The 27,384-nt window shown below is 44.3% G+C and overlaps 2 protein-coding genes across 6 annotated transcripts in view; both read left to right on the top strand.

Moving 5' to 3' along the window:
• Nucleotides 1–11,746, top strand: part of LOC129830917 (lysophosphatidylcholine acyltransferase 1-like) — a 36,854-nt gene extending 25,108 nt beyond the window's left edge. For both annotated transcript variants that reach the window (XM_055893752.1, XM_055893751.1), the window contains 9 exons: nucleotides 5,362–5,420; nucleotides 6,511–6,545; nucleotides 7,376–7,430; nucleotides 7,583–7,665; nucleotides 7,806–7,931; nucleotides 8,913–9,066; nucleotides 9,336–9,434; nucleotides 9,617–9,758; nucleotides 10,028–11,746. In XM_055893752.1, the coding sequence (XP_055749727.1) occupies nucleotides 5,362–5,420; nucleotides 6,511–6,545; nucleotides 7,376–7,430; nucleotides 7,583–7,665; nucleotides 7,806–7,931; nucleotides 8,913–9,066; nucleotides 9,336–9,434; nucleotides 9,617–9,758; nucleotides 10,028–10,206 (932 nt within the window). In that variant the 3' untranslated portion in view covers nucleotides 10,207–11,746. The remainder of the gene's footprint in view (nucleotides 1–5,361; nucleotides 5,421–6,510; nucleotides 6,546–7,375; nucleotides 7,431–7,582; nucleotides 7,666–7,805; nucleotides 7,932–8,912; nucleotides 9,067–9,335; nucleotides 9,435–9,616; nucleotides 9,759–10,027) is intronic.
• A 468-nt stretch (nucleotides 11,747–12,214) lies between these two features.
• Nucleotides 12,215–27,325, top strand: LOC129830915 (large proline-rich protein BAG6-like). 4 transcript variants are annotated; one of them, XM_055893746.1, is made up of 24 exons: nucleotides 12,215–12,774; nucleotides 13,013–13,103; nucleotides 13,281–13,398; nucleotides 13,862–14,076; nucleotides 14,273–14,344; nucleotides 15,444–15,566; nucleotides 15,682–15,884; nucleotides 16,059–16,188; nucleotides 16,483–16,689; nucleotides 16,902–17,160; nucleotides 17,433–17,492; nucleotides 17,638–17,960; nucleotides 18,152–18,341; nucleotides 18,457–18,815; nucleotides 19,925–20,156; nucleotides 22,129–22,298; nucleotides 22,458–22,511; nucleotides 22,595–22,697; nucleotides 22,862–22,986; nucleotides 23,245–23,433; nucleotides 23,755–23,967; nucleotides 24,144–24,251; nucleotides 24,571–24,777; nucleotides 26,153–27,325. In XM_055893746.1, the coding sequence occupies exons 2-24, from the start codon at nucleotides 13,023–13,025 to the stop codon at nucleotides 26,249–26,251; spliced, it is 3,840 nt and encodes a 1,279-aa protein (XP_055749721.1). In that variant the 5' UTR covers nucleotides 12,215–12,774; nucleotides 13,013–13,022; the 3' UTR covers nucleotides 26,252–27,325. The 4 variants fall into 4 exon arrangements, with proteins under 4 accessions (XP_055749721.1, XP_055749720.1, XP_055749719.1 ...); XM_055893745.1 differs by having other exon boundaries at nucleotides 12,216–12,774; nucleotides 13,016–13,103; nucleotides 19,874–20,156; XM_055893744.1 differs by having other exon boundaries at nucleotides 12,216–12,774; nucleotides 19,874–20,156.
• Nucleotides 27,326–27,384: the final 59 nt, after the last annotated feature.

Raw genomic sequence — 27,384 nt, 5'->3', positions numbered from 1 at the left:
CTCTCGCGCCTGCGCCGACTCTCTCGCGCCTGCGCCGACTCTCTCGCGCCTGCGCCGACTCTCTCGCGCCTGCGCCGACTCTCTCGCGCCTGCGCCGACTCTCTCGCGCCTGCGCCGACTCTCTCTCTCGCGCCTGCGCCGACTCTCTCTCTCGCGCCTGCGCCGACTCTCTCTCTCGCGCCTGCGCCGACTCTCTCTCTCGCGCCTGCGCCGACTCTCTCTCTCGCGCCTGCGCCGACTCTCTCTCTCGCGCCTGCGCCGACTCTCTCTCTCGCGCCTGCGCCGACTCTCTCTCTCTCGCGCCTGCGCCGACTCTCTCTCTCGCGCCTGCGCCGACTCTCTCTCTCGCGCCTGCGCCGACTCTCTCTCTTTTGCTGTGTGTGTCTCTCTCTCTCGCCCTCTTTCTCATTGCTAATGTTTGCATTACAGAGTCTCAGTGGGGTTTCACCCCTTGTGCCTGTCACTGTGTATGTGAGTCTTGAATGTGCACTTCCATGTGTGTGTATTTCTGTTTAGCGTGTGCGTGTCTCTGTTCAGCGTGTGTGTGTGTTGTCGCTTTGTGTGTGTGTGTTCCCACTAGTGTACCCCTCTTCATTGTAGCTGTCCCCACAGAGTAATCCCTTCTGTTCTACCCCTGTGTCACTGTCCTGTCCCCATAAGCCATGCTTTTCTAAACCTGTCTCACCCTGTTCAGTTAAGCTACATTCTGGGAAACGAAAAACAACAAAATGGTGTCCTCGCCATTTGTGATGATATACAGCTGAGGGATGGGGCTAGGGAAATGTCACCACAAGTTCATAGACAGGGCTCCAGATGCAAGGAAAGACATTGTTGACGTTGTTGTTTGTAAACAATGGAGTAACATTCTTATATTTTGGGCTATGGCAAAGGTAAATAGTTATATATTAGGAATTTAACTGACCAAATCTGACTGGAGCTGTAAATCCCTGTTTATCTAAGCGTGTTCCCGTCTGTGTAGTGTTGCCCCTTTAAACCCAGCTGTTAGTTTAACTCTGGGTTGTCTCAGTTTTATTTATACAGCACATTTCAGAAATGCAGTACAATGGTCGTCACAGGAAAAAACAAATAAAAACAATGAAAATAAAATGAAATATTTAAGAGGATTAAGAAAACTAAAGAATAACAGTAAAATCTGAACAACTAAAAAGCACCCTAAGGAAAAGCAAAGCTTTTTTTAAGATCTCTTTTTGTCCACAGTTTCAGTCTCTCCTCTCCATGCCTCTTGGTCCCCCTCAGGTTCTCTGGCAGGCTTTTCCTGAGGCTGGGGGCATAATAACTAAAGGCTGCCTCTCCATGTCTCTTGGTCCCCCTCGGGTTCTCTGGCACGCTATTCCTGAGGCTGGGAGCATAGTAACTAAAGGCTGCCTCTCGGTCCTAGGCTTTGGGATAGTTAAAAGGCCAGTGCCAGAGGACCTGAGGGACCTACTGGGTACATAAATTAAAAACATGTCTGACATGTATTGGGGTGAACAATCGTGGATTGATTTAAAAACCAATAGAACAACACCTAGGTTTTTTTACTTGGTGTTTTACCTTTATTGCTCGTGAATTAAAATGTGAGGACAAATTCTCTCACTGTGCTTTGGCTCCAACAATAAGTACCTCGGTCTTGTCTGTATTTAGCTGTCCAATGTGTCTCTTGTTTAGTCCTCTCACTGGTTCTCTGCCAAACAGCCCTGGCATACAGTATGTCTCAATCATATTGTCATCTTCCCTTCTTTTCACTTTTGTCTGATCTTCTCTTTCTTTTCTGAATTCCCTCATCTCTTCCACTCTGCTGTACTAAATGTAAATCTCACACCGATCTTCACATGCATATACCCCTCTCTCTCCCTCTTTCTCTATCCCCTCATTCTTTCTCTCGCCCCCTCTCTGCTCTCTCCCTCTCATACCTCCTCATCCCTCTCTCCATACTCCTACATAATCATCCAGTCATAACTCCTACAGTATCCTAGTGGTAATGGTCCCATTGCACCCAGAGGTCAGGGTAGTCTCCAGCAGTTTCATGACCAGGCTGTACTACTGTATAAAACTGTAACCATTAACACAGGATTTTGACGTTGTGTGTCCTCAGGGGGAAGGTTGTCAGTCATCTTAAACACACACACAGAGAAGGTTGTCAGAATGTCAGTCATCCACCGAGTGTGAATTAGGCTTGGGCGTTGTCCAGATTGTCATACCTTCATACCAAACTTATGCCATCCCAGGTTATTCGGTAATAGCAGCACTGAACACAAAGGGCACGGTTTTCAAACCTCACTGAGTCTCTAATGTGAAGGTTAGCAATGCAAACAAGTACATGTAAAATCCCATGGCGAATGCTAGTTAAATGCTAACTAAGTCATTGCCAACATTCTATACAGTCTCTGACAAACAATTTACAGGGCAGACATCCCAGCTCATCAAGTTATACAAGTAACTCAAAAATGCTACTGACAGTTTGCTACACACAAAACAAATATTAGACAGCAAGGCTCTTGATCCAGGGGGAGATTCTCTGCTGTTACCAAGCAAAGATTCATTATGAAACAAGCTAACCACTTAGCTAGATAACTAACTAGCTAGCTACTCATTTAGCAAACCGAATGCACAACTACAGAGCATTTAGCACATTTCAGACAGTTAACTTTAATAGTTATAATACATCTAGCTGGCAAACATTTGGTTGTGAATTCCATACTGTAACGACCTCCCGGGTGGCGCAGTGGTCTAGGGCACTGCATCGCAGTGCTAGCTGCGCCACCAGAGTCTCTGGGTTCGCGCCCAGGCTGGGCTGGGTTCGCGCCCAGGCTCTGTTTCAGCCGGCCGCAACCGGGAGGTCCGTGGGGCGACGCACAATTGGCATAGCGTCGTCCGGGTTAGGGAGGGTTTGGCCGGTAGGGATATCCTTGTCTCAGTATGTAAAATGTAATAAAATGTATGCACAAATGTCTACTGTAAGTCGCTCTGGATAAGAGCGTCTGCTAAATGACTAAAATGTAATGTAAATGTAACTACGTCACCTGGCTCATGGTGCACAATAGTGAGTGACTCCCAAGGCTCCAGTCTCTTAATGTTGTGTGCTTGTAAACAAACATAAGGTGACTGGGGTCTGCCGCTAAGCTTCATTATGAACAGTTGTGACAGGTGAAATGACACAAGTAAGTTGACTGCAGGTATTTATACTGAACAAAAATATAAACTCAATATGCAAAAATGTAATGATTTTACTGAGTTACAGTTATTATAAGAAATCAGTCAATTGAAATAAATTCATTAGGCCCTAATATTTGGATTTCACATGACTGGGCAGGGGCGCAGCATAGGCCCACCCACTGGGGAGACAGGCCTAGCAAATTTAGAATTAGTTTTCTCCCATAGAAGGGCTTTATTAGACAGATACTCCTCCGTTTCATCGGCTGTGGAGGTCCTGCGCTGGCGTGGTTACACATGGTCTGCGGTTGTGAGGCCAGTTGAACGTACTGCCAATTTCTCGAAAATGACATTGGAGAGGTGGCTTATGGTAGAGAAATTAACATTCAATTCTCTGCCAACAGCTCTGGTGGACATTCCTGCAGTCAGCATGCCAATTGCACACTCCGTCAACTTGAGACATCTGTGGCATTGTGGTGTGTGACAAAACTGCACATTTTATCGGCTTTTTATTATCCTAGGGCTGTCAGACAGTTGTCTGTTCTTTCGGCCCTCTTCCTCCTACTGCTGCTGGCCTTTGCAGATTCTGCTGTTAAGCTCCTGCTGTAATGCTACGAATAGGCTACCATTTGGAGTGCCAATTTATCTTACCTTTTCTACCGATCTGCATACCAGTTATTTTTATGTGCACATTTTCTTCGAACAGTTTTCTTTTCATTTATAATAGTCTTCGTATCTCCAAATTATTATCATGTAGTTAAAAAAATTATCGATGTAACTTCCATTGCCAACTATATAAACATAGCCTACATAAGGCCAACAAATAAAATTGCAGCCTAGCCTGTAGGTAGAAAATACCTTGATAAAAAATAAATATTCTATAAATCTAATTGGCTACACATGGCCTGTCTGCAAGGAACTTGAAACATTGTGTCAACTATTATATACTAACTTGGTGCAGCCTGAAGCTAGCACTAGCAAACTTGCAACATTGTGTAACATTTTATGGGCCCTCAGTTTCCTGCTCCAGACAGACATAGATGTAGGCTATTTGCGCAAGGGATAAGAAATTATCAGGTAGGCCTTATTTATTTATGATAATTATTTATTATTATTATTTTATGACGTTTCCACTGGATCAGAGCATGGCTTTAATTATTTTATTTTTGTATTTTTTTCACGGTGAGTGGTTATTGAAAGAGGGCTCGAAAGATTTTTCAACTAGGCTGAGTTAAGGAACTAATGTCATTCTCAATGCATGTAAGAACAGACTTTGTTTACTTGCTGTTTGAGGTGAATAATGTATTACTTAGAGAAGTTCCACAGTGGTGATCTGCCTCTGCCTACTTCTATGTATAATCAGGTGTACGTCCTTACTCAACATTGACAGGAGCGCTACAAACAAACGACAAGGAATTCATTGACAACTGCTAAATGGAATGAAATAAGCCAAAACTTGTCCCTCACAAATGTAGCCTAGGTTGTGCGGTGCCCTCGACAATGAGAAAGGTTAAAGACTGTAATAAGAATATATGGAATGCGTTAACAGAAATCACCGTAACAAAATATTAGAAATTATGGCAATTAACGGTAAATGTACTGCTGGTGATAATGGTGTGCCAACCCCACTGCCTCAGCAATGGATTTGTCTACTGAGACAGGCGGGAATCAGACCGGTGTCTCATATGCCATAAAAACATATATATTTTAGACTGCTCGGCCCACCAACAGCCTAGCGACCAAACAATCGACCAGTCGACTAAATAGGGTCAGCTCTATATTGTCCCCAGCACAGGTGCACCTGTGTAGTGATCATGCTTTTTAATCAGCTTCTTGATATGCCACACCTGTCAGGTGGATGGATTATCTTGGAAAAGGAGAAATCCATTTGTGCATAACATTTGAGAGAAATAAGGTTTTTATGCGTTTGGAAAATTTCAGAGATTTTTTATTTCAGTTCATGAAACATCGTACCTACACTTTACATGTTGCGTTTTATATATATTTTTCAGTATACTTAAAGTACCTAGTAATAATATTCACATTTATTTAAAAAATGATAGTTACAACAGTATTGAAAAATCATCCCATGGCTATTTCCAAATAACCGGTATACGGTATATATGGGAGAGTATGAATATGCTCACATAGACACACACACACACACACACACACTCGAGCTCACTCAATAACATTTCTCTCTCTCAGGGGCCTTCATTCCAGCAGTTCCAGTCCAACCAGTAGTCCTACGTTACCCCAACAAAATGGTAAGCTAATCTCCTTCCCTCCCTCTTCTCCTCCAAACCACCCTCTCTCCATTCCTACTTTGAATGAAAAAAAAAAGAAGCAACGCCCCACCAAGACGGGAAAACGTTGATTGTAGTAGATTAGTGGCGTGAAAATACGTTCTTCCTCGTAACAGCAGTGACTCAATAACGCACTAAAATTTGACAGGTCTAACTAATGTCTGAATCTAAAGGAAATTAAGTTCATGTATATATAATTTGATATACAGAAGAATATACTTAACTGTCTTATGATTTATATGATCTTGTTTGATATTGTACATTTAATTGTACAAAAAACAAATCCATTCTAAAAGCTTTAACAAGAGCAAGGTATTGTGTTTCATTTGAAAACAGCATCACATTTTATAAAAGCAGAATATTTCAGGTCATCCTACCCCCCTAACCTCTTCCTCCTTCCTTCCCCTCTCGTTCCCTTCGTCCGTTGACAGTTTCTCTCTTCTCAAGGCGTCAGTCTGTGTCCGTTTTGAGTGGCTTCATACTCGTGCGGAGTGATATTTCATCTCTACAATGTTGTCCTCTCCTCTTGACCTGCAATAGCACAACATAACTGAAAAAGTCAAAGCAAGTCTCAAATAGACCATGCCCCAAGTTGCTTTCACTTGTACAAAGGTTTCAGACCATTGTAGACGGAAAGGGGAAAGGAAGCCTCTGTAGAGTATTGAGATGCAGCCTCTGTGTAGGCGCCAGTCCTGCTGTGTGTCACTCATTTAGGACATGAGCACACTGTGATTTTGTGCTCAAGTATTTTGGATGGAGCCAATGCTTTTTCAATGAGAGTTATCTGTTGACAGATGAGTGACAACAGAGATTGTCTGACAAATGCACAAATGGTCTGTCTTTAGACAGATAAAACTCGTCGGAACTCGTCTGAAAATAGTTGGCTTGAGTTGCACTTTTGACGGACAATGATGTACGTCGTACGATTTGATCCCTTTTCATGCGTCTGTGTCTCTGGCCCGCAGAGGAGAGGAAGCCAGTGTAAAGTATTGAGATGCAGCCTCTGTGTAGGCCCCATTCTTGCTGTGTAACTAATTTCCTCTTCCGACAGGATACGATCACGTGGACATGGCAAGGCCCTGGAGCGTGAGTATCTCTTCCTCATTATTTTCATCTCTGTCTCTCTCTTAGTGAGGGCCTCTTTGAAAGAACCGATCTCAGTCCTCTTTAAAGTGAACTCCGTTCTCTTTGTATTCACACTGCCCTTGCCTTTGAATGAGGACTCAACTCTTTAGCCAGCTCACTTCGCCTATTTTGTGGACAGAGTCCTCTTTGCATTCACATTGCTATGTTTAGAAAGGAACCAAGATCTTCTCCCAACATGTACTCTGTTTTTACAAAGTACAGGACCAGCCATTCAATCAGAATGCGTTGTCGGACAGCTAGATATACTTTCAGTACTTGTATTTTGGAAGCTAATAGATTGCGTTTGGGTAAAATATGAGACATAATAATTGTAATCAGAAGATACTATTAACATGTCAATTTGATTGGTAACAGAATAAATAGCAATAGAAAAACTGCAGATAAAAACATATTTTTTAACACCCAAGGTAGGCTACTGCACCTTTAGGAGCTAGAATAGACGTTGTACCCTGTGTGGTAATTCTCAACAAATAGGTTTTCTTTTCATACTATTACAACACTTCATCAATAAACAGCTGATGAAGCTCTCTTAGCCTATACACATTGCAAACAAAAACTCCACACATTTTGGGATTTCTGTGCGTCCTTGACAATCACTAATCAATATTCAAAAACGGCCCACATCTGGCAATATGTTTTAGATAGATTTTTAGGCCTGTGGTTAATCTTCACAATATCCCCTTGCACAACTTCTCTCTATTCTCTCATCACCCCTCCACCTTTTTTACATTTCTGAATCAACTGATTACTCTCTCTCGCTTTCCACTCAGGTTTGAGATACTGTGGCTGACACTGTGCCAGTTTCACAACCCCATAGAGATTGAGGTAACGTTTTTTTTTTTTTAAGGTGGACTCAGCAAATATGACGCCATTGTTACATAGTGGGGCGTCTTACTGCGTACGGACGTCCAATCTTTCTTGAAGAAAGAGAAATGGAAGATGGGCGGGTGATAACAATGAGTTTTTCTTCCATGCAGTACCTGCCTCTCTACACTCCTTCTGAGGAAGAGAAGAACAACCCTGCTCTGTTCGCCAATAATGTCAGAAGCATCATGGCCAAGTTAGTTGTGTGTGTGTCGCCTCCCCAGGTTACATCTGGCTATCTGTGTGTCTTATACTTCTCTAAATGCCTGCCACATATACAGTATATCTGACATGTCAGGGGGGAGGGTTCTGACTGCTCTCTCTGTGCTTTGATAGGGCCCTGGAGCTGCCCATCACAGACCTGTCGTTTGATGACTGCCAGCTGAGCCTAGCAAAGGGCCCAATGCGTGTCCCTAGCAACAGCAGCCTACTGCAGTTCAATAGACTAGCGCGAAGGCTCGGGTGAGTTGAAGTTTACTTTACTATTGGTTGTTAAGCGTTATTACAGGTCCTTAATAGTTTTTAAAACAGAATTGTTTTGCTGACGTAACAAAACATTGATGTTGAATGAATAAGAACATTTCAAAATGTTTAAATGTTTATTCTAAAATCGTACATTGTGTTTTTGTTTAGGTGTCTGAATGGGTAGGTAGGGTATGAGTGATCTCTTGTTCCTCGTTTTGACATTTTAAGGGTGTCATACTGGGGAAATATTACTGGATTTACTGGGAAATACTATGACTAATATTACTGGGTTTACTGGGAAATACTACGACTAATATTTTCTGGGTTTACTGGTCGAACTGGGAAATCCTACAGGGTTTACTGATAATACTGGGTAATACTACTGAAATGCTAGTGGGTTTACTAGGAAATACTACTGGGTTTTCTGATAATACTGGGAAATAGTACTAAGGGAAGTGGCAGATCTATGTCAAAGGAATGTGTTGAATACATTCAGATACTAGAAAGTATAGTATTTCAAATGATTTGAGATGTACTTGATTTTGCCATTTAAATCTGTGGTTTTCAAACTTTCAGCGGGGACCCCATTTTTGGCACCAGAAATTCTTCCCGCCCCAAAATTCTTCCCGCCCCAAATCTAATGACACATCCTTAAAACCGGCACATGTTTATTTTCACATCAACAAATAACCTTCAATTCATTACATTCTCATCTCTCCTATCAACATTAAGACAACCAATACATACATTTACTCAATCAAATTTCAAATTATTTCTCAATGAAGTTTGTATATTGTCCCATAAAATAATCTGTACTGGTTCCCAATTTTTATATATATATTTAATTTGGTGACCCCACTGCAATTCTCGCGACCCAGACTTTGAATACCGCTGCATTAAATGGACAAACCCAAGCTTCTAGCCACAACCCTGGACAGTAGGAAATGTATTTCTTAACCATGTATTTTCTATGTGCAGGCTGAGAGCGGGGACGACAGATACAGTGTTAGAGCAGCAGGCTAGCAAAGCCAGGAAGCTTTGGGGATACAGACTGGGATTGGGGGACTTTGCTCATTACCTCAACCTACCTGTGACGGACATGCTCACAGAGTTACACAGTCTCTTCAACCAGGTAGGTATCTAACACGCAGTGTATAAATCACATAGTGTCCCACACACACTGATTTTTATTCAGTCAATCAATCAAATTAGGAGAAATAAATAACCATTAATGTTCTTTTCTTGCTCTGTCCTGTACTCCCTCTCTCTCCCTCCCTTACTCCCTTACTCCCTCTCTCCCTCCCTTACTCCCTTTCTTTCTCTCCCTTAATCTCTCTCGCTCTCTCGCTCTCTCTCCCTTACTCCCTTACTCCCTCGCTCTCCCTTACTCCCTCTCTGAAGCATGGAGATGGTCAGATCGACATCAGGGAGTATGTGATAGCCCTGTCTGTGGCATGTCAACCCTCTAAAGCCATGGACACCCTCAGGCTGGCCTTTGGGGTGAGTGACAGGCAATGAAGCTTTATAACAGTTCCTATGAAGCACTATATTAACCCAATGTCTGCTCTTTGACAGCATTATAACATCTGTCTGCTCTTATAAGGCATTTATAATAGAAATACCTAGATAATATATAAAACGTCTGCTATATAAAACGTTATAACTGTCCTGACCCTGGTCAGATGTACGAGGCGAAGGAGGACATGGCGATCGTGGAAAAGGATCTGGCATCCATTTTGAGAACGGCGTTGGGAGTGGCAGAGGTCGACGTCACAGAGTTGTTCTCAGCAATCGACACACTTGACGCGGGGAAGATCACACACGGTGATATCACACACTAATGCCCTTTCTTGCTCTAACGTTCTCACTCGTCTTTTCTAACTAGCATTGACTTTGCTGATAGTTGCTTTATTGAGGAAAAAGTTGTACTTGCTGCGATTGTGATATGTGGTTGTTTCACCTAGCTACTTTAAGTTGAATGCACTAACTGTAAATCACTCAGGTTAAGAGCGTCCAACTAACGGGATCACTGCCAACACTAATTACAATCTGTCTTTCGCTCTGTCCTTCCCTCTCTCTATATCCATCTGTAGATGACTTCTGTCGGTTCGTGGAGCAGCACCCAGACTTTGCTCAGGAGTACCTCCTCTCCTCCAGGACAACCCCCTCTACCCCCCACACAGCCCCCCTGGTCAACGGCTTCAGTGTGGACCATTACGACATGGAGGAGCAGACCTGCAGCCTCCCTGGACAAAAGAGGAAAGAAGACTGACTCAAATGGATCTATCTACTGCCTATTACAGAGAGAGGAGGGGAGAGGGAAGAGGGAAAAGATGGCAGGATAGAAGGACGATCGGGAGGTCCTGGGCCTCTATCAAACAAATCTATCTTCTACAGTTACTATATCTTCTGTGTTACTGTGGCCTGTATGTTCTACCAGAGAGGAGGAGGGAGGGAGCGAGGGATTGGATATATTGAGATAAGAAGGGGTGGATAGACAGAGGGAGAGATAAGTAAGAAACTATTAGGTGGATAGAGATTGAGACTGTGAAAGGGACAGATGGAGGGAAAGAAGGGTTGGGAATGTTGAAGGAGAGTAGAGGGAGAGATTTGGTTAGTGAGAGAATATGATGGAGGGTGGAGACAATCTGTTCCTCCGGACACCATCTCACACCAATACTCCCATCTCTGGTTTTGTCTGCTACTGTTTTCAAGGACTTTGTATGCTTTCTGACTTTCCAACATGAGTTAAAGGACCTGGACACCTCTGAAGGTCTTCTGAGTTCATCAAACACTTTGGCTATTTATTTTCAAAAGGGTTTTACTTTTCTCTTATGTACAGTATAGGTATTTATTTGTCTTTCCTTTTTATCATAATGACAATGAAATGCACACTCTGGTAAGATGATTAGTATTTTTTTGAAGATTAGTTTTATCAGGTGATTAAGCACCAAACTGAGCTGAGCTTAATCACTGCCGTTCATAACGAGACTGACTGAGATCAATTGGATCGAGCTGAAACTAAGCATCTCACTGCCTTGTAGACCATAGCAACTCACAAGACAAACTGTTAAAATGGGTGAATATGGGACCAAATTTAGATTTCTTATTTTTAAACCACGTTCACATTGAGCTCCTTGTTGCCTTTTTAAATTGTTTTAAACATGTTGATGGTTGTTTTAATGTTGCTTGAGTGACACATCCCACAGCTTAAGTGTATTTATTTTCACAAAGGCATAAACACTGGAGTCTCAAAGATGAACATTTGTTGTTTTCCCTTTTCTTATTGGATGAACAGAGAAAAAGAGAGTTGGGTTCCATCTCAAATGGCACCCTATTCCCTAAAGAGTGCACATTTGGCTCTGGTCAAAAGTAGTGCACTATATGGGGAACAGGATGCTATTGGGGGACACATTCAGATGTTTACCTATTTTTTATTATTTCAAATTGCCTTTCTCATATCACTCTGGAATGAAGTTGACCTTACACAAATATATAGGATCAGCCCACCCTGCTGATATCCTAACATTGACCATTATGCAGGGGGCCATCATAAAACTGATCTGTGATCAGTTCTGACTTTATGATAAACCATCAATCTGTTCTGGCTTTTTGTACTGGTTAGTTTTGTTTTGGAAATTCTCTGCAGTTTGACTTTAAAATCGACACCTTTTGTATGTTGTACATTTGTGGTATCTACATCTTTGAATGTTTGAATATTAACTTTGTAAGAAAGTGAATTGTAAATTATGAATACCTATGCAGTGCTCATCCCTGCCTTTTATGTTGAATTAAATCATGACATTTCTACAGCTGCGGCGTTATTCTTTATTGCCACTAGTGGGAGCTGTGGAAACGCATACATATTCAGTTTATTAGATGGTGACTATTCTATGCCTTTGGCAAGGATGATTGGAAAACAATTTTTTTAAGTGTGTGTGTGTTATATATATTTATCCATCTCCGTAGTTAATGGTGACTTTCACTCCCTGCCAACCATCCTACATCTGGACTAATTTCAGAACACAGGAAAGGTGAAATCAACGTCTGTGGAATTTGTTCTCAACTGTCCAGTTATTTCCAATCAGTGCATATGGCCTCTTGTGTTCCCTCTCCTCTCACACCCTCTTTACACAAGCTGAACATTGTGTAATGAAGGTAAGGTTAACACTGTGCCCGTTAACACACACCAACCATCCTGGCTTCAGCTAAAAATAGGCAGGATTAAGCTCAAGCTGAGATGAGAAAGAGGTGAAGGAGTGAGGGATGAATAGAGGGAACACTGTGCTCCAAATCTAATTCCCAAGGGCCAGAGGAAGGAAGTAAGGGTCTTGGAGAGATAGAACATTTAGGAGGGGGAGCATACAGTAGAGTACACAAGTACATTAGACACACTGATGTTAAACTGCATCAGTAAACTGATAATTGGTCAGTTTTGTTTAACTACCCAGTTATTACTCTTTCTCTCAGACTCGCACTAAAACAAACAGGCATTTAAAATGGACACTCGCATTTTGTGCGTCATATGGGTCCTTGCCCGAATAGGTGGTGTCGCACTTTTTTTTTAGCAACTATTGAACGGAATATGAACTTTAAATATTTGAAGAATAGACGAAGTACCTAATTGCTCATGTAATACCATTGCAATTTCACCGACAGTGTATTCCGTTGGATGCAGAGAAAGTAACGGTTATTGCCGTGCATTGACATTGAACGAAGACAAAGAAGTTCCTCTGGGAGGTTAGCTGGCTTCCTGATAATTCCATTTGGATTAGCCAGCTATGATAGCTGGCTAGCAAGCTAACAACAACCCTGATTCAAGTGAAATTACCCAAAACAGGTACAGTACTATTGACGATCTGGGTACCAATCTACTTTGAAGCGGGGGGGTCAAATCAAATTGTATTGGTCACATACACATATTTAGCAGATGTTATTGCGGATTTAGCAGATGTTACTGCGGGTGTAGCGAAATGCTTCTTAAACGTTTTCCGTAACGAATACACCCCATTTGTCTTCATGGGTGAACATTTTATGGGAGAAAATACATTTGCCGACAGTCTTTCTCTGTGCTCTAGCAGAGAAACCATGGAGGAGTCAGCAAGCACCATAGAGGTCACTGTGAAGACCCTGGACTCCCAGAGCAGGAGCTACACTGTCCGCAGGGAGGTAGGCTGTGACTTCCTGTTGTTGTCTGCTTCTGTCTTAATCTGAAATCCAACTGAACATATCAGTTTAGATTCCAGGCTACTCCAATGTGGCTTATATATTGTACACGCATGAGTGGGAAATATATTTGTTCAGCTCTGTACTAGCAATGCACTGAGCCTCCAACCTCTCCCTCAGTTGACAGTGAAGGAGTTCAAAGAACACATAGCTGCATCAGTGGAGATCCCAGTGGACAAGCAGAGACTAATCTACCAGGGCAGAGTGCTGCAGGATGAGAGGACACTGAACGAATACAGTGAGTAAAAAAGCCAGCAACTATTCTATTCTATTCAAAGGACACAGTAAGTAATATACTACATACACAGTCTCTGCACTGTTGTAAAACAGTTAACATTGCTGGACATCTTGTGTTATTGAGAATGCACATGAGAGCACCTTACTACAGTAACCCCCGGACTTCTCTTCTCTCCCTGTCTTTTCTCCTCTCTTCTTCTCTGCCCTCCTCTCTTCTTCTCTGTCCTCTTCTCTCCTTCTCTGTCCTCCACTCTGCTTCTCTGTTCTCCACTCTGCTTCTCTGTCCTCCACTCTGCTTCACTCTGCTTCTCTGTCCTCCACTCTGCTTCACTCTGCTTCTCTGTCCTCCTGTCATCCTCTACTCTTATTCTATGTCCTCTCTCCTTCTCTGTCCTCTCTCCTTCTCTGTCCTCCACTCACTCTCTCCTCCACTCTCATTCTCTCCTCCTATGGCCTCCTCTCAGATGTGGCTGGTAAGGTGATCCACCTTGTGGAGCGTGCTCCTCCTCAGACTTCCCAGTCTGGCGGCGGAGGAGGAGGAGTGTCCTCAGGGGGAACAGAGGGAGGTGCCACCACCTCCTCCTCCCAGGGAGGCCCCCAGGACCGCAACGGGAACAGCTACGTCATGCTGGGAACCTTTAACCTGCCCGTCAACATCATGGACCCTCAGCAGATACAGGTGAGTCAAGGTTGTGTGTTGGTATGCACTGTGCAGCTGTTTCATAGTCTTTATTCAGAAAAAATATTGAGCACCTAAAAAATTTATTGAATCGAACAGTTTTAATCGGTACCAAATGTGTTTGTAGGATTTGTTGAACATCGAGTGTATTAACAATGAAGTAATACAAGTGTAATAACTGTGGTTTCCTTGGAAGATGCAAGTGCAGCAGATGATGGCAGGAGTGGGAGAAGCAGGAAGGAATACCAGAGTCAGCACCAGCACTCGAGTAAGTCTTCCTTATTACTGTCATATACATTGCCTTAGGAAAGTATTCAGACCCCTTGAATCTTTCCACATTTTGTTACATTACAGCCTTATTCTAAAATGGATTATATGAATAAAAATCATCGGCAATCTACGCACAATACCCCATAACGACGAAGCGAAAACAGGTTTTTAGAAATGTTTGCAAATTTATTAAACATAAAACAGATACCTTATTTACGTAAGTATTCAGACCCTTTGCTATGAGACTTGAAATTGAACTCGGGTTCATCCTGTTTTCATTGATCCTCCTTGAGATGTTTCTACATCTTGATTGGAGTCCACCTCGGGTAAATTCAATTGATTGGACATGATTTGGAAAGGCACACACCTGTCTATATAAGGTCCCACAGTTGACAGTACATGTCAGAGCAAAAACCAAGCCTTGAGGTCAAAGGAATTGTCCGTAGAGCTCCGAGACAGGATTGTGTCAAGGCACAGATCAGGGGAAGGGTACCAAAAAATGTACGCAGCATTGAAGGTCCCCAAGAACACAGTGGCCTCCATCATTCTGGAAGAAGTTTGGAACCACCAAGACCCTTCCTAGAGCTGGCCGCCCGGCCAAACTGAGCAGTCGAGGGAGAAGGGCCTTGGTCAGGGAGGTGACCAAGAACCCGATGGTCACTCTGACAGAGCTCCGGAGTTCCTCTGTGGAGATGGGAGAACCTTCCAGAAGGACAACCAATTAGGACTTTGTGGTAGAGTAAAAGGCACTTGACACCCTGCTTGGAGTTTGCCAAAGGGTTTTCTAATGATCTATTAGCCTTTTAAAATGATAAACTTGGATTAGCTAACACAACGTGCCATTGGAACACAGGAGTGATGGTTGCTGATAATGGGCCTCTGTACGCCTATGTAGATAGATAAAAATCTGCCGTTTCCAACTACAATAGTCATTTACAACATTAACAATGTCTACACTGTATTTCTGATCAATTTGATGTTATTTAAATGGACAAAAAAAATGTGCTTATCTTTCAAAATCAAGGAATATGTATACACATAGATATCTGTCTATTACATTACTATTAGGGTATGTTTATGATGTGTCTTGTTTGTAGAGCAATGGTTCAGTGGATGTGCATATCAACGTTGACCAATCAGTGCAGAGCGAGCCCAGGATGAGGCTGCAATTGGCTGAGAACTTGCTAAGGGATACCCAGTCTCTGATCCACAGACTGGAGGTACAGTAACAACTCGCATACTATGTTATGCTATGCTATGCTATTATTCTATACTATACAGAAATCTATTTTCAGTGCCTAATTTACCTTTTAGACAACATGTTTGTGTTTTCAGGGTCAGCCCAGTGGTGTTCCATCTCAAGCCGAGCCGGAGACATCTCAGTCCACCTCCTCTTCCTCCTCCTCATTCTCTTCCGCTACAGCTGCCACTGCAGGAGCATCCCAGCCTATGGATACCTCCCCTCCTGCTCCTGCTCCACCACCTCCCCCTCCCACCTCCTCCAGCCAGACAGAGGGACCACCCCACCCCGGGCCCAAGTAAGTGCTCAGGAGGGCACAGCGTAGTGTTTCAAATAGAATCAAAATGCATTCTCCTGTTTCATGCCTACTGAACACATACCCCTTTCTCTCTCTCTATCTCTCTCTCTCGCTCTCGCTATCTCTCGCTCTCTCTCTCTCTCTCTCTCTGTGCTTCCTCCACTCCCTCCCCAGCCACCCCAGCCCAGCAGCGCTAGTGGAGGTGTTGTCAGAGGTGAGGAGGGTGGAGGAGAGGCTTCGTCCCTTCATAGAGAGAACTCACTCCATCCTTGGGGCTGCCACTTCAGCAGACTACAACAACAACGTAAACACTACAACTCCATTATATTCAGTTGCACAGCAACTACCTATTCAACCCGTGCAACACATTATCACACTGTTTTTACTTCAAACTTAAACTCCTGTTACATATTCGTCCTTTAACTTCAATGGTGTCCATGAGAAGAAACATTACAACATAATCTTTGCCGCAGAGTTTAGTTAGTCTTCTTGAATAGGTCAGTCACAGTGCTTCTTTGCATGAGTGAAATGGAGCCCCAAACAGACTTGAATAAACCACATGTGAATCAGTCACCACTTTGTTCATCTGTCTTCACAGACCCAGGAAAGAGAAGAGGACCAGCACGTTCTCAACCTGGTTGGGGAGTCTCTACGTCTCCTTGGCAACACCCTAGTTGCCCTTAGTGACCTACGTTGTAACCTGGCCACTCCTCCCCCCCGTCACCTCCACGTGGTTCGGCCCATGTCCCACTACGGCTCCCCCGTCCTGCTGCAGGGTGGTATGCCACACCACACCCCCATACCGGTAGGTCACTGTGTGGAGAGATTCTTCCACATATACTCCTAGTAATTTTAGCACCAGGTTCTAAAACTAAACCTCACTGGTTGGTGGATTCAAATTCAAATCACCAGCCATTCATACTTTTTATCAGCATTTAGCTGTAGGTCTTTTCAAATGTAACTTTGTACATGCACACCATTTTCTTGGGACATTACTAACTTGACTTGTGTCTTCAGATAAACCTTGGAACCTTAGGAAACCTGGGGAACCTCGGAAATTTGGGAACCACAGTGACCATGACGTCCAATGGGAGGCATGCAGCCGAGGGCTGGGCCCAACCCTCTCAGGCTCCTGGCCAATCAGAGGGCCAGGCCCCGCTTCCACAGCCAAACGCAGCCAATCAGCAGCCAATTCAGGGCCAGGGGGCTCCGCATGTCATCAGAATCACCCACCAGACCATGGAGCCTGTGGTAATGATGCAGATGAACCTAGATGGTGAGGGAGGGGACACGTTTGTTAATTTCTCTCTCTTGCTCTTGGCTCATCTTGGAGTTGTCATGCCCTAACTGTATCTGTCATGCTTACCAAATAATCCGTACATTAGATAATCATTCCAAACCGAGAGAGACCGTAGTCATTGTTGATCTCCTATAGGAAACTTATAGGTGTGTCTGAGGAGAGCTGGAATGTAGCAAAAGCTTGCATACCCAGTATACATATTCAGAGTTGTAAGGTAATGTCTTCTCCCTGGTTGGTCTCTCTCTTAGAATCTGGCAGCGGCCCTCAGGTCCAAGGACAACAGATCCCTATGGGTACTGGACAGCCTGGTGAGTGCTTTTGACTCCTACGTCACACTATGTTCATTATGGTATATACACCAGACCCCTATACCATAGTCTCTGAACCACTCGTCCCTGGGATGTTGCTGACCGTTATATCAACTATTTATCTCTGTACTCTCTCAATCTGAAGGTGCTACTCCAGTCCAAATCGCAGGCCTTCCTCCAGAGTTCATGCAGGCCATCGTCCACCAGATCTCTCAGCAGGCTGCTGCCATGGCAACCGCTGCTGCCACGGGTCACCCCGGGCAACCAGGAGCAGGCGTCCCCGGGACCACCCCCAGCTCTGACACCTCTGCCCCCCCTCACCCTCACGGGCCTCTGCCCCCTGGAGCCAGGGTGGTAATCACGCACCCCTCCTTCTCCCCCCACATCCCCCAGCCTGTGGGCACCAGGGGCACCACCATCAACCTCAGGGCTTCAGTGCCCCCTGCTGGCGGGCAACAGAACCTTCAGGTGAGGAGAGAGGCAGAGATGGAGAAGTCTGTGAGGAACGACTTTGGTCTCTTATGTCCTTGTGCTGTTGTACTTTGACAGGGGTGGCCAATCCTCCTGGAGAGCTACTGGTTTTGCAGACTTTTGTTCCGGCCCTGCTCTAACACACCTGATTCAACTGATCTCTTCGTCCATTTCTTCTCTTCTTCCAGGGCACACCTCTGGCTTCCTCTCCCCTAACTCAGATGATCAGTGGTCTGGTTGGACAGCTCCTGATGCCTGGACAACAGATGCCTGGACAACAGATGCCTGGACAACAGATGTCTGGACAGATGCCTGGACAACAGATGTCTGGACAGATGCCTGGACAACAGATGTCTGGACAGATGCCTGGACAGCAAGGTGAATGATTGATTGATTGGTTGATTTATTGATTATTATATTGGGTGAATGATGGGTTTTATTTTGTAGTGTTCAAAGAAAATGGACAATGAATCAGAAGTCTTCTTTTTCCCAGTTCCTCCAGGTGACCAGACATCCACCAGCTCCTCCTCAGCCTCCCACTCCTTCTCTTTCTCCACCTCCTCCTCTTCATCCTCTTCTGCCTCCTCCTCCTTCTCCTCCTCCAATCCCGTCCCTCTCCACCCCTCCTGTGGGGCGAACACATCTGGCCAGACCACCACCCACACCACCAACACCACTTCCATGGGCCAGCCACCGGAAGGGGTCGCCGAGGCCAACCTAGCCCAACTCCTGGGCTCCTTGCTGGGTGGAGCTAGTGGGCCAGGAGCCCCTGGTTCTGGAGCTAACCCACACATCACTGTGACCGTACCTGGAGTCCCAGGGTTCTTCCAGGGAATGTCAGACTTCATCCAGGTGAGAGAGAAAATTATTGAACCGTATTGGTAACTCTTATAATCAGTGTGACTGAAAAGTAACTCTTAGGTAATAGTTATGTAATTACTCTGTTATCACGCTGTAATAGAAATTGAAGTAGTCCTAATTAGTAGTAGTCGTAATTAAAGTAGTCCTAATTAGTAGTAGTCGTAATTAAAGTAGTCCTAATTAGTAGAAGTCACAGCCTCAGCAATTAGGCCGAAGTCGAAGCCTCAGCAATTAGGCCGAAGTCGAAGCCTCAGCAATTAGGTCGAAGCCTCAGCAATTAGGTCGAAGCCTCAGCAATTAGGCCGAAGTCGAAGCCTCAGCAATTAGGCCGAAGTCGAAGCCTCAGCAATTAGGCCGAAGTCGAAGCCTCAGCAATTAGGCCGAAGTCGAAGCCTCAGCAATTAGGCCGAAGTCGAAGCCTCAGCAATTAGGCCGAAGTCGAAGCCTCAGCAATTAGGCCGAAGTCGAAGCCTCAGCAATTAGGCCGAAGTCGAAGCCTCAGCAATTAGGCCGAAGTCGAAGCCTCAGCAATTAGGCCGAAGTCGAAGCCTCAGCAATTAGGCCGAAGTCGAAGCCTCAGCAATTAGGCCGAAGTCGAAGCCTCAGCAATTAGGCCAAGTCGAAGCCTCAGCAATTAGGCCAAGTCGAAGCCGCCGCAATTAGGCCGAAGTCGAAGCCGCCGCAATTAGGCCGAAGTCGAAGCCGCCGCAATTAGGCCGAAGTTGTCTGAATTTGTCGAATTTGTCTAAATTTGTCGGAAGTAGTCGGAATTTGCACAAGTCGAAGTTGTCTGAAGTAGTCGGAATTTGTTACAATTGTCAGAGGTCGTTGGAAGTCGTCGAAATGTATAGAAGTCTGAATTAGTCGGAAGTTGTTGTCATTAGTAGAAGTTGTTGTAATTAGACAAAGCTGTCGTCATTAGTAGAAGTCGAAGTTGTGGTCATTAGTCGAAGTAGTCGCAATTAGTAGAAGTAAACTCTAGACAACTAGAGGACTGTGCAACAAAGTGTCACCCAGTAGTTACCCAATAGTTCCTCTCCCATTTCTAGGCTAACCAACCCATCTTCTCCCGACCCTCACCTGTACCCCCACCCGGCCAGGAGCCTCCCCCTGGCCAAGGCACCCCTACCCCCCCTCCCCAGGCGGCCCCTGGGGGTGGAGGGGACCCATCCCTGAGCCCGGAGCTGTTTACAGGTATTGTCCAGGGGGTCCTCTCCACCATGATGGGGTCTCTGGGGGCTCCGCAGGGGAACGGGGAGAGCATCGCTCAGTTCATCCAGAGACTGTCTCAGACCACCAACCTCTTCACACCTGGATCTGGAGACGCTGTCGGTGAGTCACTGACGAAAGTAAAAACCTTCTCACACTTAACTGTTGCACTTGTCTTTCTTGCACTCATACACACACTTGTCTTTTCTTACTAGCACCAAAAAGATAGCGCCTATTTAGACATATTTACTTGTAATAATGGGGATATGTGTTTGCCTTACAATATGAGCATTCAACTTAAATAGGTAAGTGTTTCTGGTTAAATTCGGCTGCCAAATGACTAGAATATACAGTTGAAGTCGGAAGTTTACATACACTTAGGTTGGAGTCATTAAAACTTGTCTTTCAACCACTCCACAAATTTCTTGTTAACAAACTATAGTTTTGGCAAGTCTGTTAGGACATCTACTTTGTGCACGACACAAGTCATTTTTCCAACAGTTGTTTACAGACAGATTATTTCACTTATAATTCATTGTATCACAATTCCAGTGGGTCAGAAGTTTACATACACTAAGTTGACTGTGCCTTTAAACAGCTTGGAAAATTCCAGAAAATTATGTCATGGCTTTAGAAGCTTCTGATTGGCTAATTGACATAATTTGAGTCAATTGGAGGTGTACCTGTGGATGTATTTCAAGGCCTACCTTCAAACTCAGTGCCTCTTTGCTTGATATCATGGGAAAATCAAAAGAAATCAGCCAAGACCTCAGAATAAAAAATGTAGACCTCCACAAGTCTGGTTCATCCTTGGGAGCAATTTCCAAATGCCTTAAGGTACCACGTTCATCTGTACAAACAATAGTATGCAAATATAAACACCATGGGACCACGCAGCCGTCATACCGCTCAGGAAGTAGACACGTTCTGTCTCCTAGAGATGAATGTACTTTGGTGAGAAATGTGCAAATCAATCCCAGAACAACAGCAAAGGACCTTGTGAAGATGCTGGAGGAAACAGGTTCAAAAGTATCTATATCCACAGTAAAACGAGTCCTATATCAACATAACCTGAAAGGCCGCTCAGCAAGGAAGAAGCCACTGCTCCAAAACCGCCATAAAAAAGCCAGACTACGGTTTGCAACTGCACATGGGGACAAAGATCGTACTTTTTGGAGAAATGTCCTCTGGTCTGATGAAACAAAAATAGAGCTGTTTAGCCATAATGACCATCGTTATGTTTGGAGGAAAAAGGGGGAGGCTTGCAAGCCGAAGAACCCCATCCCAACCGTGAAGCACAGGGGTGGCAGCATCATGTTGTGGGGGTGCTTTTCTGCAGGAGGGACTGGTGCACTTCACAAAATAGATGGCATCATGAGGGAGGAAAATTATGTGGATATATTGAAGCAACATCTCAAGACATCAGTCAGGAAGTTAAGGCTTGGTCGCAAATGGGTCTTCCAAATGGACAATGACCCCAAGCATACTACATCCAAAGTTGTGGCAAAATGGCTCAAGGACAACAAAGTCAAGATATTGGAGTGCCATCACAAAGCCCTGACCTCAATCCTATAGAAAATTTGTGGGCAGAACTGAAAAGGCGTGTGTGAGCAAGGAGGCCTACAAACCTGACTCAGTTACACCAGCTCTGTCAGGAGGAATGGGCCAAAATTCACCCAACTTATTGTGGGAAGCTTGTGGAAGGCTACCTGAAATGTTTGACCCAAGTTAAACAATTTAAAAGCAATGCTACCAAATACTAATTGAGTGTATGTAAACTTCTGACCCACTGGGAATGTGATGAAATAAATAAAAGCTGAGATAAATATTTCTTTCTACTATTATTCTGACAATAAAGTGGTGATCCTAACTGACCTTAAACAGGGATTTCTAAATGGGATTAAATGTCAGGAATTGTGAAAAACTGAGTTTAAGTTTAAGTGTGTTTGGCTAAGGTGTATGTAAACTTCCGACTGTAAATGTAAAAAAAAAAAAGTGTTTTGTATAAATCTAAATCTACACCTTGGAAAAGTGAAAGAAGACCGAAGTGTCTTAGTTTTTGCTGAACATATTCTTTGACCTCATCTCTCTGCAGGGTTCTTTGGGGACCTGTTGTCCCTGGTGTGTCACAGTTTCTCCATGGTGGACATGGTGTTGTTACTCCATGGTAATGCCCAGCCAATCAGCCGGATCCAGCCCCAGCTCACTGAATTCTTCAACCAGCACTACCTGCAGGGTCGAGAGCCTACTGACGCCAATATCAACGTGAGTATCTCTGCTCTACTGCTGCTGTTTTGATGAGAATCATGACATGAAATTGGCACAATATCCTCTCCATTTGCAGTGAACTTTATTAAGGCCAATGTTTATGGCATCTCACCTCAAAAGATTAGAAACTGAAAGCACTATGTTTTGTCTTTTCAGGCAGCATCTGTGGACCTCATCAATGATCTGGAGGAATACATAACAGAGAGCTTTGTAAGTCTCCCTCTCTCTGACTATTAAATTGTCACAATATGTTTATAATATTGAAATAATACTGCACCCTGTTTCTCTCTCAGGCCACAGTGACCGTGAGAGAGGGAGTGGACATCATTCAAACCAACATCACTTTCCTTAGACAGCAGTTCACCCGTGTGGCCACACACATCCTACGCTGCACAGGTAAAACACTCAAACCCCTTGTGTAAAATACAGCTTTTCTATACCGGGTCCTACATATTGTTACCAAACTGGTTTACCGGACTACTGTCAACCCTAGTCTAGTACCTAACAGCAGCATGACTGTAAATCTGTTGCTGGTGTTGTGTGTCTCTACCTCTCTGCAGACCAAACGTTTGGGCACCGCCTGCTGCTGCTCTGCACTCAGGGTCTGTTTGAGTGTCTGGCTCTCAACCTTTACTGTCTCCAAGGGGAACAGAGAGCTCTCACCCAAGTCATCAACCACCGCATCGTTAGTACACTCCTCCACTACTCTATCCACTCTAATATTTGATAGACTTGAGTGTTTCCCAACCCGGGTCCTCAGGACTCATAGCCGGTCAACAACATTTTCCCATTTCAGTACAAGCTAGTTGCTAAACTAGTCAATGAATGAATCAGTTGAATCCCATTGTATCTGGTAGGTTGTGGGTTGAGTCCTGGTATATTTGCTTGGTGTGTATGATGTAAAGATCTATACATGTTTTCTCTCTCCTCTCTATGTCCACAGAGGAGGATGTCAGCAGAGGTCAACCCCAGCCTGGTCAACTGGCTGACCAGTATGATGACCATGAGACTCCACGTCATCCTGGAGCACAACCCAGTCACTGAGGACCACATCCAGCACTATGTCATCCACACACGGAGAGCAGAGCCTGGGGCACAGGCTGGACAGCAGACAGACACACAGAACATGGAGGTGTGTGTGTGTGTGTGTGTGTGTGTGTGTGTGTGTGTGTGTGTGTGTGTGTGTGTGTGTGTGTGTGTGTGTGTGTGTGTGTGTGTGTGTGTGTGTGTGTGTGTGTGTGTGTGTGTGTGGGTGGTCAGTCTTTCCAGGTGTTGTTATCTGAGGGTTATAAGGACACTGCATGCCTGGGCTCGCCTAGAAAAACATCTGGTAATACCAGGAAATCAGCAAGGAACACAAAGTTCAGACAGCTTTGAGGACATGGTTATCTTTGTCTTCAGACAGTACAGCTAACCTTAGTTAACCTACTCTCCTCTCTCTCCCTATCTCTAGATGGATGAAGGTCTGTCCCCGGCCCTGGCCACCACTGCAGAGGAGGCCATGGCTTCATCAGGGAACAGACAGGAGGTCGGAGCATCCCCCGGGGTGACCACCCCCTCGCAGAGAGCATCATCAGGGGAGACCAGAGGAGCTGTTGCCATGGCAGCAGGAGGAAGGGAGGAGTCTGGAGGAGAAGTGGAGCCCTGGGCAGCTGCAGTGCCACCTGTAAGGACATAGGAACTATGCTTTATTGTTTAGGGGTTAAGTGCCTTGCTCACGGACACAATTAATTGCTTCTAGGATACCTAGAATTCCCCAGTCAGACATGGGGTTTGATCTTGTGACTATTCGGTTACAGGCCCACCTGTTTAACCACTGAGCTGTGTGTTTGGGTTCATCAGGAGTGGGTTCCTATCATCAGACACGACATGCTGTCTCAGAGGAAGATGAAGGCTCAGCCCCCTCTGTCTGATGCATACCTCCACGGGATGCCTGCCAAGAGGAGGAAGGTGAGCTGTCCATCTGCTTAGAAACCTAATGTGCCATTGTAAATTAGAATTATTTGTCATGAGGACGCTATGCCCATTAAATAATATCAGGCCAAGGAATATTCTCAACAGAAAGTCTGTAGTCTGTATACCTGGTTATTCTAACAGTGTTTCTATAGGAAGTGAGAGTCAAACATTTTGATACGGAAGAGGAGAATTAGCGTTTATCATTGGACAATTTTGTGTAATACCTCCCAATTTCAAAACATTATTCTCCTGTTTCGTGCCTACTGAACACAGGTCTGGTTAGTGTTGACCTGTTGTTATCCCCCTCTCGCAGACCCACCAGGGTGAAGGCCCTCACCTGTCCCTGTCTGAGGCAGTGAGCCGGGCGGCCCGTGCTGCAGGAGTCAGACCTGTCACTACCCCAGACAGCCTCCAGGGAGAGCTAGAGGAGCCAGAGCTTCAGGAGGCCTACCAAGAACAGGTCAACTTTGGCCAGTGTTGCTTTCTGGAGGATGCAACATCTTCCCAAATCCAATCACATGTACAGTGCATTCGGAAAGTATTCAGACCCCTTGACTTTTTCCACATTTTCTTACGTTACAGCCTTATTCTAAAATGTATTAAATTCGTTTTTTTCTTCATCAATCTACACACAATACCCCATAATGGCAAAGCAAAATCTGAAGTATTCAGACCCTTTACTCAGTACTTTGTTGAAGCACCTTTGGCAATGATTACAGCCTTGAGTCTTCTTGGGTATGAAGCTATAAGCTTGGCACACCTGTATTTGGGGAGTTTCTCCCATTCTTCTCTGCAGATCCTCTCGAGCTCTGTATGGTTGGATAGTCTCCCAGTCACTGCTGCTAAAAAACATGATGCTGCCTCCACCATGCTTCACCGTAGAGATGTTGCCAGGTTTCATCCAGACATGACGGTTGGCATTCAGGCCAAAGAGTTCAATCTTGGTTTCATCAGACCAGAGAATCTTGTTTCTCATGGTCTGAGAGTCCTTCAGGTGCCTTTTGGCAAACTCCAAGCGGGCTGTCACGTGCCTTTTAGTGAGGAGTGGATTCCGTCTGGCCACTCTACCATAAAGGCCTGATTGGTGGAGTGCTGCAGAGATGGTTGTCCTTCTGGCAGGTTCCATCTCCACAGAGGAACTCTGGAGCTCTGTCAGCGACGATCGGGTTTTTGGTCACCTCCCTGACCAAGGCCCTTCTCACCCGATTGCTCAGTTTGGCCTGGTCTTGGTGAAGAGTCTTGGTGATTCCAAACATCTTCCATTTTAAGAATGATGGAAGCCACTGTTCTTGGGGACCTTCAATGCTGCAGAAATGTTTTGCTACCCTTCCCCAGATTTGTGCTTCGACACAGTCCTGTCTCGGAGTTCTACAGACAATTCCTTTGACCTCAAGGCTTGGTTTTTGCTCTGACATACACTGTCAACTGTGGGACCTTATATAGACAGGTGTGTGCCTTTCCAAACCATGTCCAATTAATTGAATTTACCACAGGTGGACTCCAATCAAGTTGTAGAGACATCTCAAGGATGATCAAAGAAAACAGAATGCACCTGAGCTTAATCTCCAGTCTCATAACAAAGGGTCTGAATACTTATGTAAATAAGGTATTTCTGTTTTAAAGTGTTAATAGATTTGTAAAAATTTCTAAAAAACAGTTTTTGCTTTGTCATTATGGGATATTGTGTGTAGATTGATGATGAAAAATGTTTATTTAATCAATTTTAGAATAAGGCTGTAAAGTAACAAAATGTGGAAAAGTCAAGGGGTCTGAATACTTTCCGAATACACTGTACATTAGTAATAACCTAATGTTATTACAGCAGGGTGAATGAGACTTTAAAGCGTGGCAACGTGAGACTGACCGACCCTAACCTTGTCTCCTATGTTTCTCAGGTGAGGAGTGACATCAAGGAGAGAGTGAGAGATGACCCAGAATTCAGCTCCCAGCGTTTCCCCAACACACACCGGGCATTTTCTCTAGACGACTCCTAAATATTATTGGTCCTCAGGCCTGTCAACCACTCCATCTTGTCACAGTTTTCTCCCTGGATGACTCCTAATCTGATTGGTCACCACACCTGTCAATAACCCTATCTAGCCAATCACTCACAACCATGATGTATACAGGGGTGTGTTCATCATGCATCTCAACATCACATCCGGAATCATGTCAGCTCTATTCGTGAAATGTATATCTTCAACATTCTGTAACACGCCCCAGATTCGATTCTGCAACATTCCCTGTGGGTCTGTCATGTCCAGTGAAGATCAAAGAGAAAAGAAAACACAAGAGTCTTGACCTGCTTAAAAATGACACATATTTAAAACCGAGAAGAGCTTTACAACCGGTCTGTCATCTATCAATGGAAAATGTCAGTCTCTCTGTGGTATCTCCCATAAAGCACCGCTTTCTCATTCCAACAAACTCATTTCTAACCGGTCGTCGTCATCTGTATCTCCGGTTGTCCTTAAGATTTTGCTGTAACTTGTAAATTAGCACAAATTGTACATTGTATTAAGAACGTGATGTAATAATATTCTAGTGATAATGCAACAGCTATTCCTTGTCAAGTAACGAAAACCTTCCGTAGGCTTTTTTGGGGGTGCGTTTAGTTTGGTATCCTGACTAGAGATGAAAGAAGCACAGATTCTACATGTTGACTGGCCTGGTTAAACCAGACTGAACCGTGCGAACAAGTGAAACAGTGGTGAGCGCAACATTGTCTGGTGTAACCGGGCAACATCTTTACGTATTTACTTTCAGGATAGAGAGGATGGTAGAGGTTTAGGTGTTAGGGGTGATTGTCATGTCATCAGTGACATTTTGTGTTTAGCTATTTTAAAGTGACTGTGAATACGAGGCTCAATGGTGTTTTAGCCATAATTATGTTAAGTTGTAATAATAACTGCCATAATCAAGACCATGATAAAGATAAGTCTCGTTTTATGCCATTGTATTTCTTTCTAGGCGACCACGGCTATCATTTCTAGAACCTGACTGTTGTAAAAAGTTGAATGCTATGTAACTTGTGAACATTACTTTAAAATAAATTGTCAATGTCGAAAGCTATAGAAAATTCCTTGAGAAACCACACACACAGTTCTACACTATAGGGCTAACTTTG

The sequence above is a fragment of the Salvelinus fontinalis genome, chromosome 32 (assembly GCF_029448725.1).
Source record: "Salvelinus fontinalis isolate EN_2023a chromosome 32, ASM2944872v1, whole genome shotgun sequence".
Taxonomy (NCBI): Eukaryota; Metazoa; Chordata; class Actinopteri; order Salmoniformes; family Salmonidae; genus Salvelinus; species Salvelinus fontinalis.
Note: the sequence above shows the minus strand (reverse complement) of the source record. Positions and strands in the feature narration are given on the sequence as shown.

Coding starts and splice junctions, on each gene's coding strand:
- LOC129830915 (XM_055893745.1), top strand. CDS start 13,023: ATGGAGGAGTCAGCAAGCACCATAGAGGTCACTGTGAAGACCCTGGAC. Junction 14,345..15,443: donor GAGTCAGCACCAGCACTCGA/GTAAGTCTTCCT, acceptor TCTTGTTTGTAG/AGCAATGGTTCAGTGGATGT. Junction 24,778..26,152: donor CTTCCCAAATCCAATCACAT/GTACAGTGCATT, acceptor TATGTTTCTCAG/GTGAGGAGTGACATCAAGGA.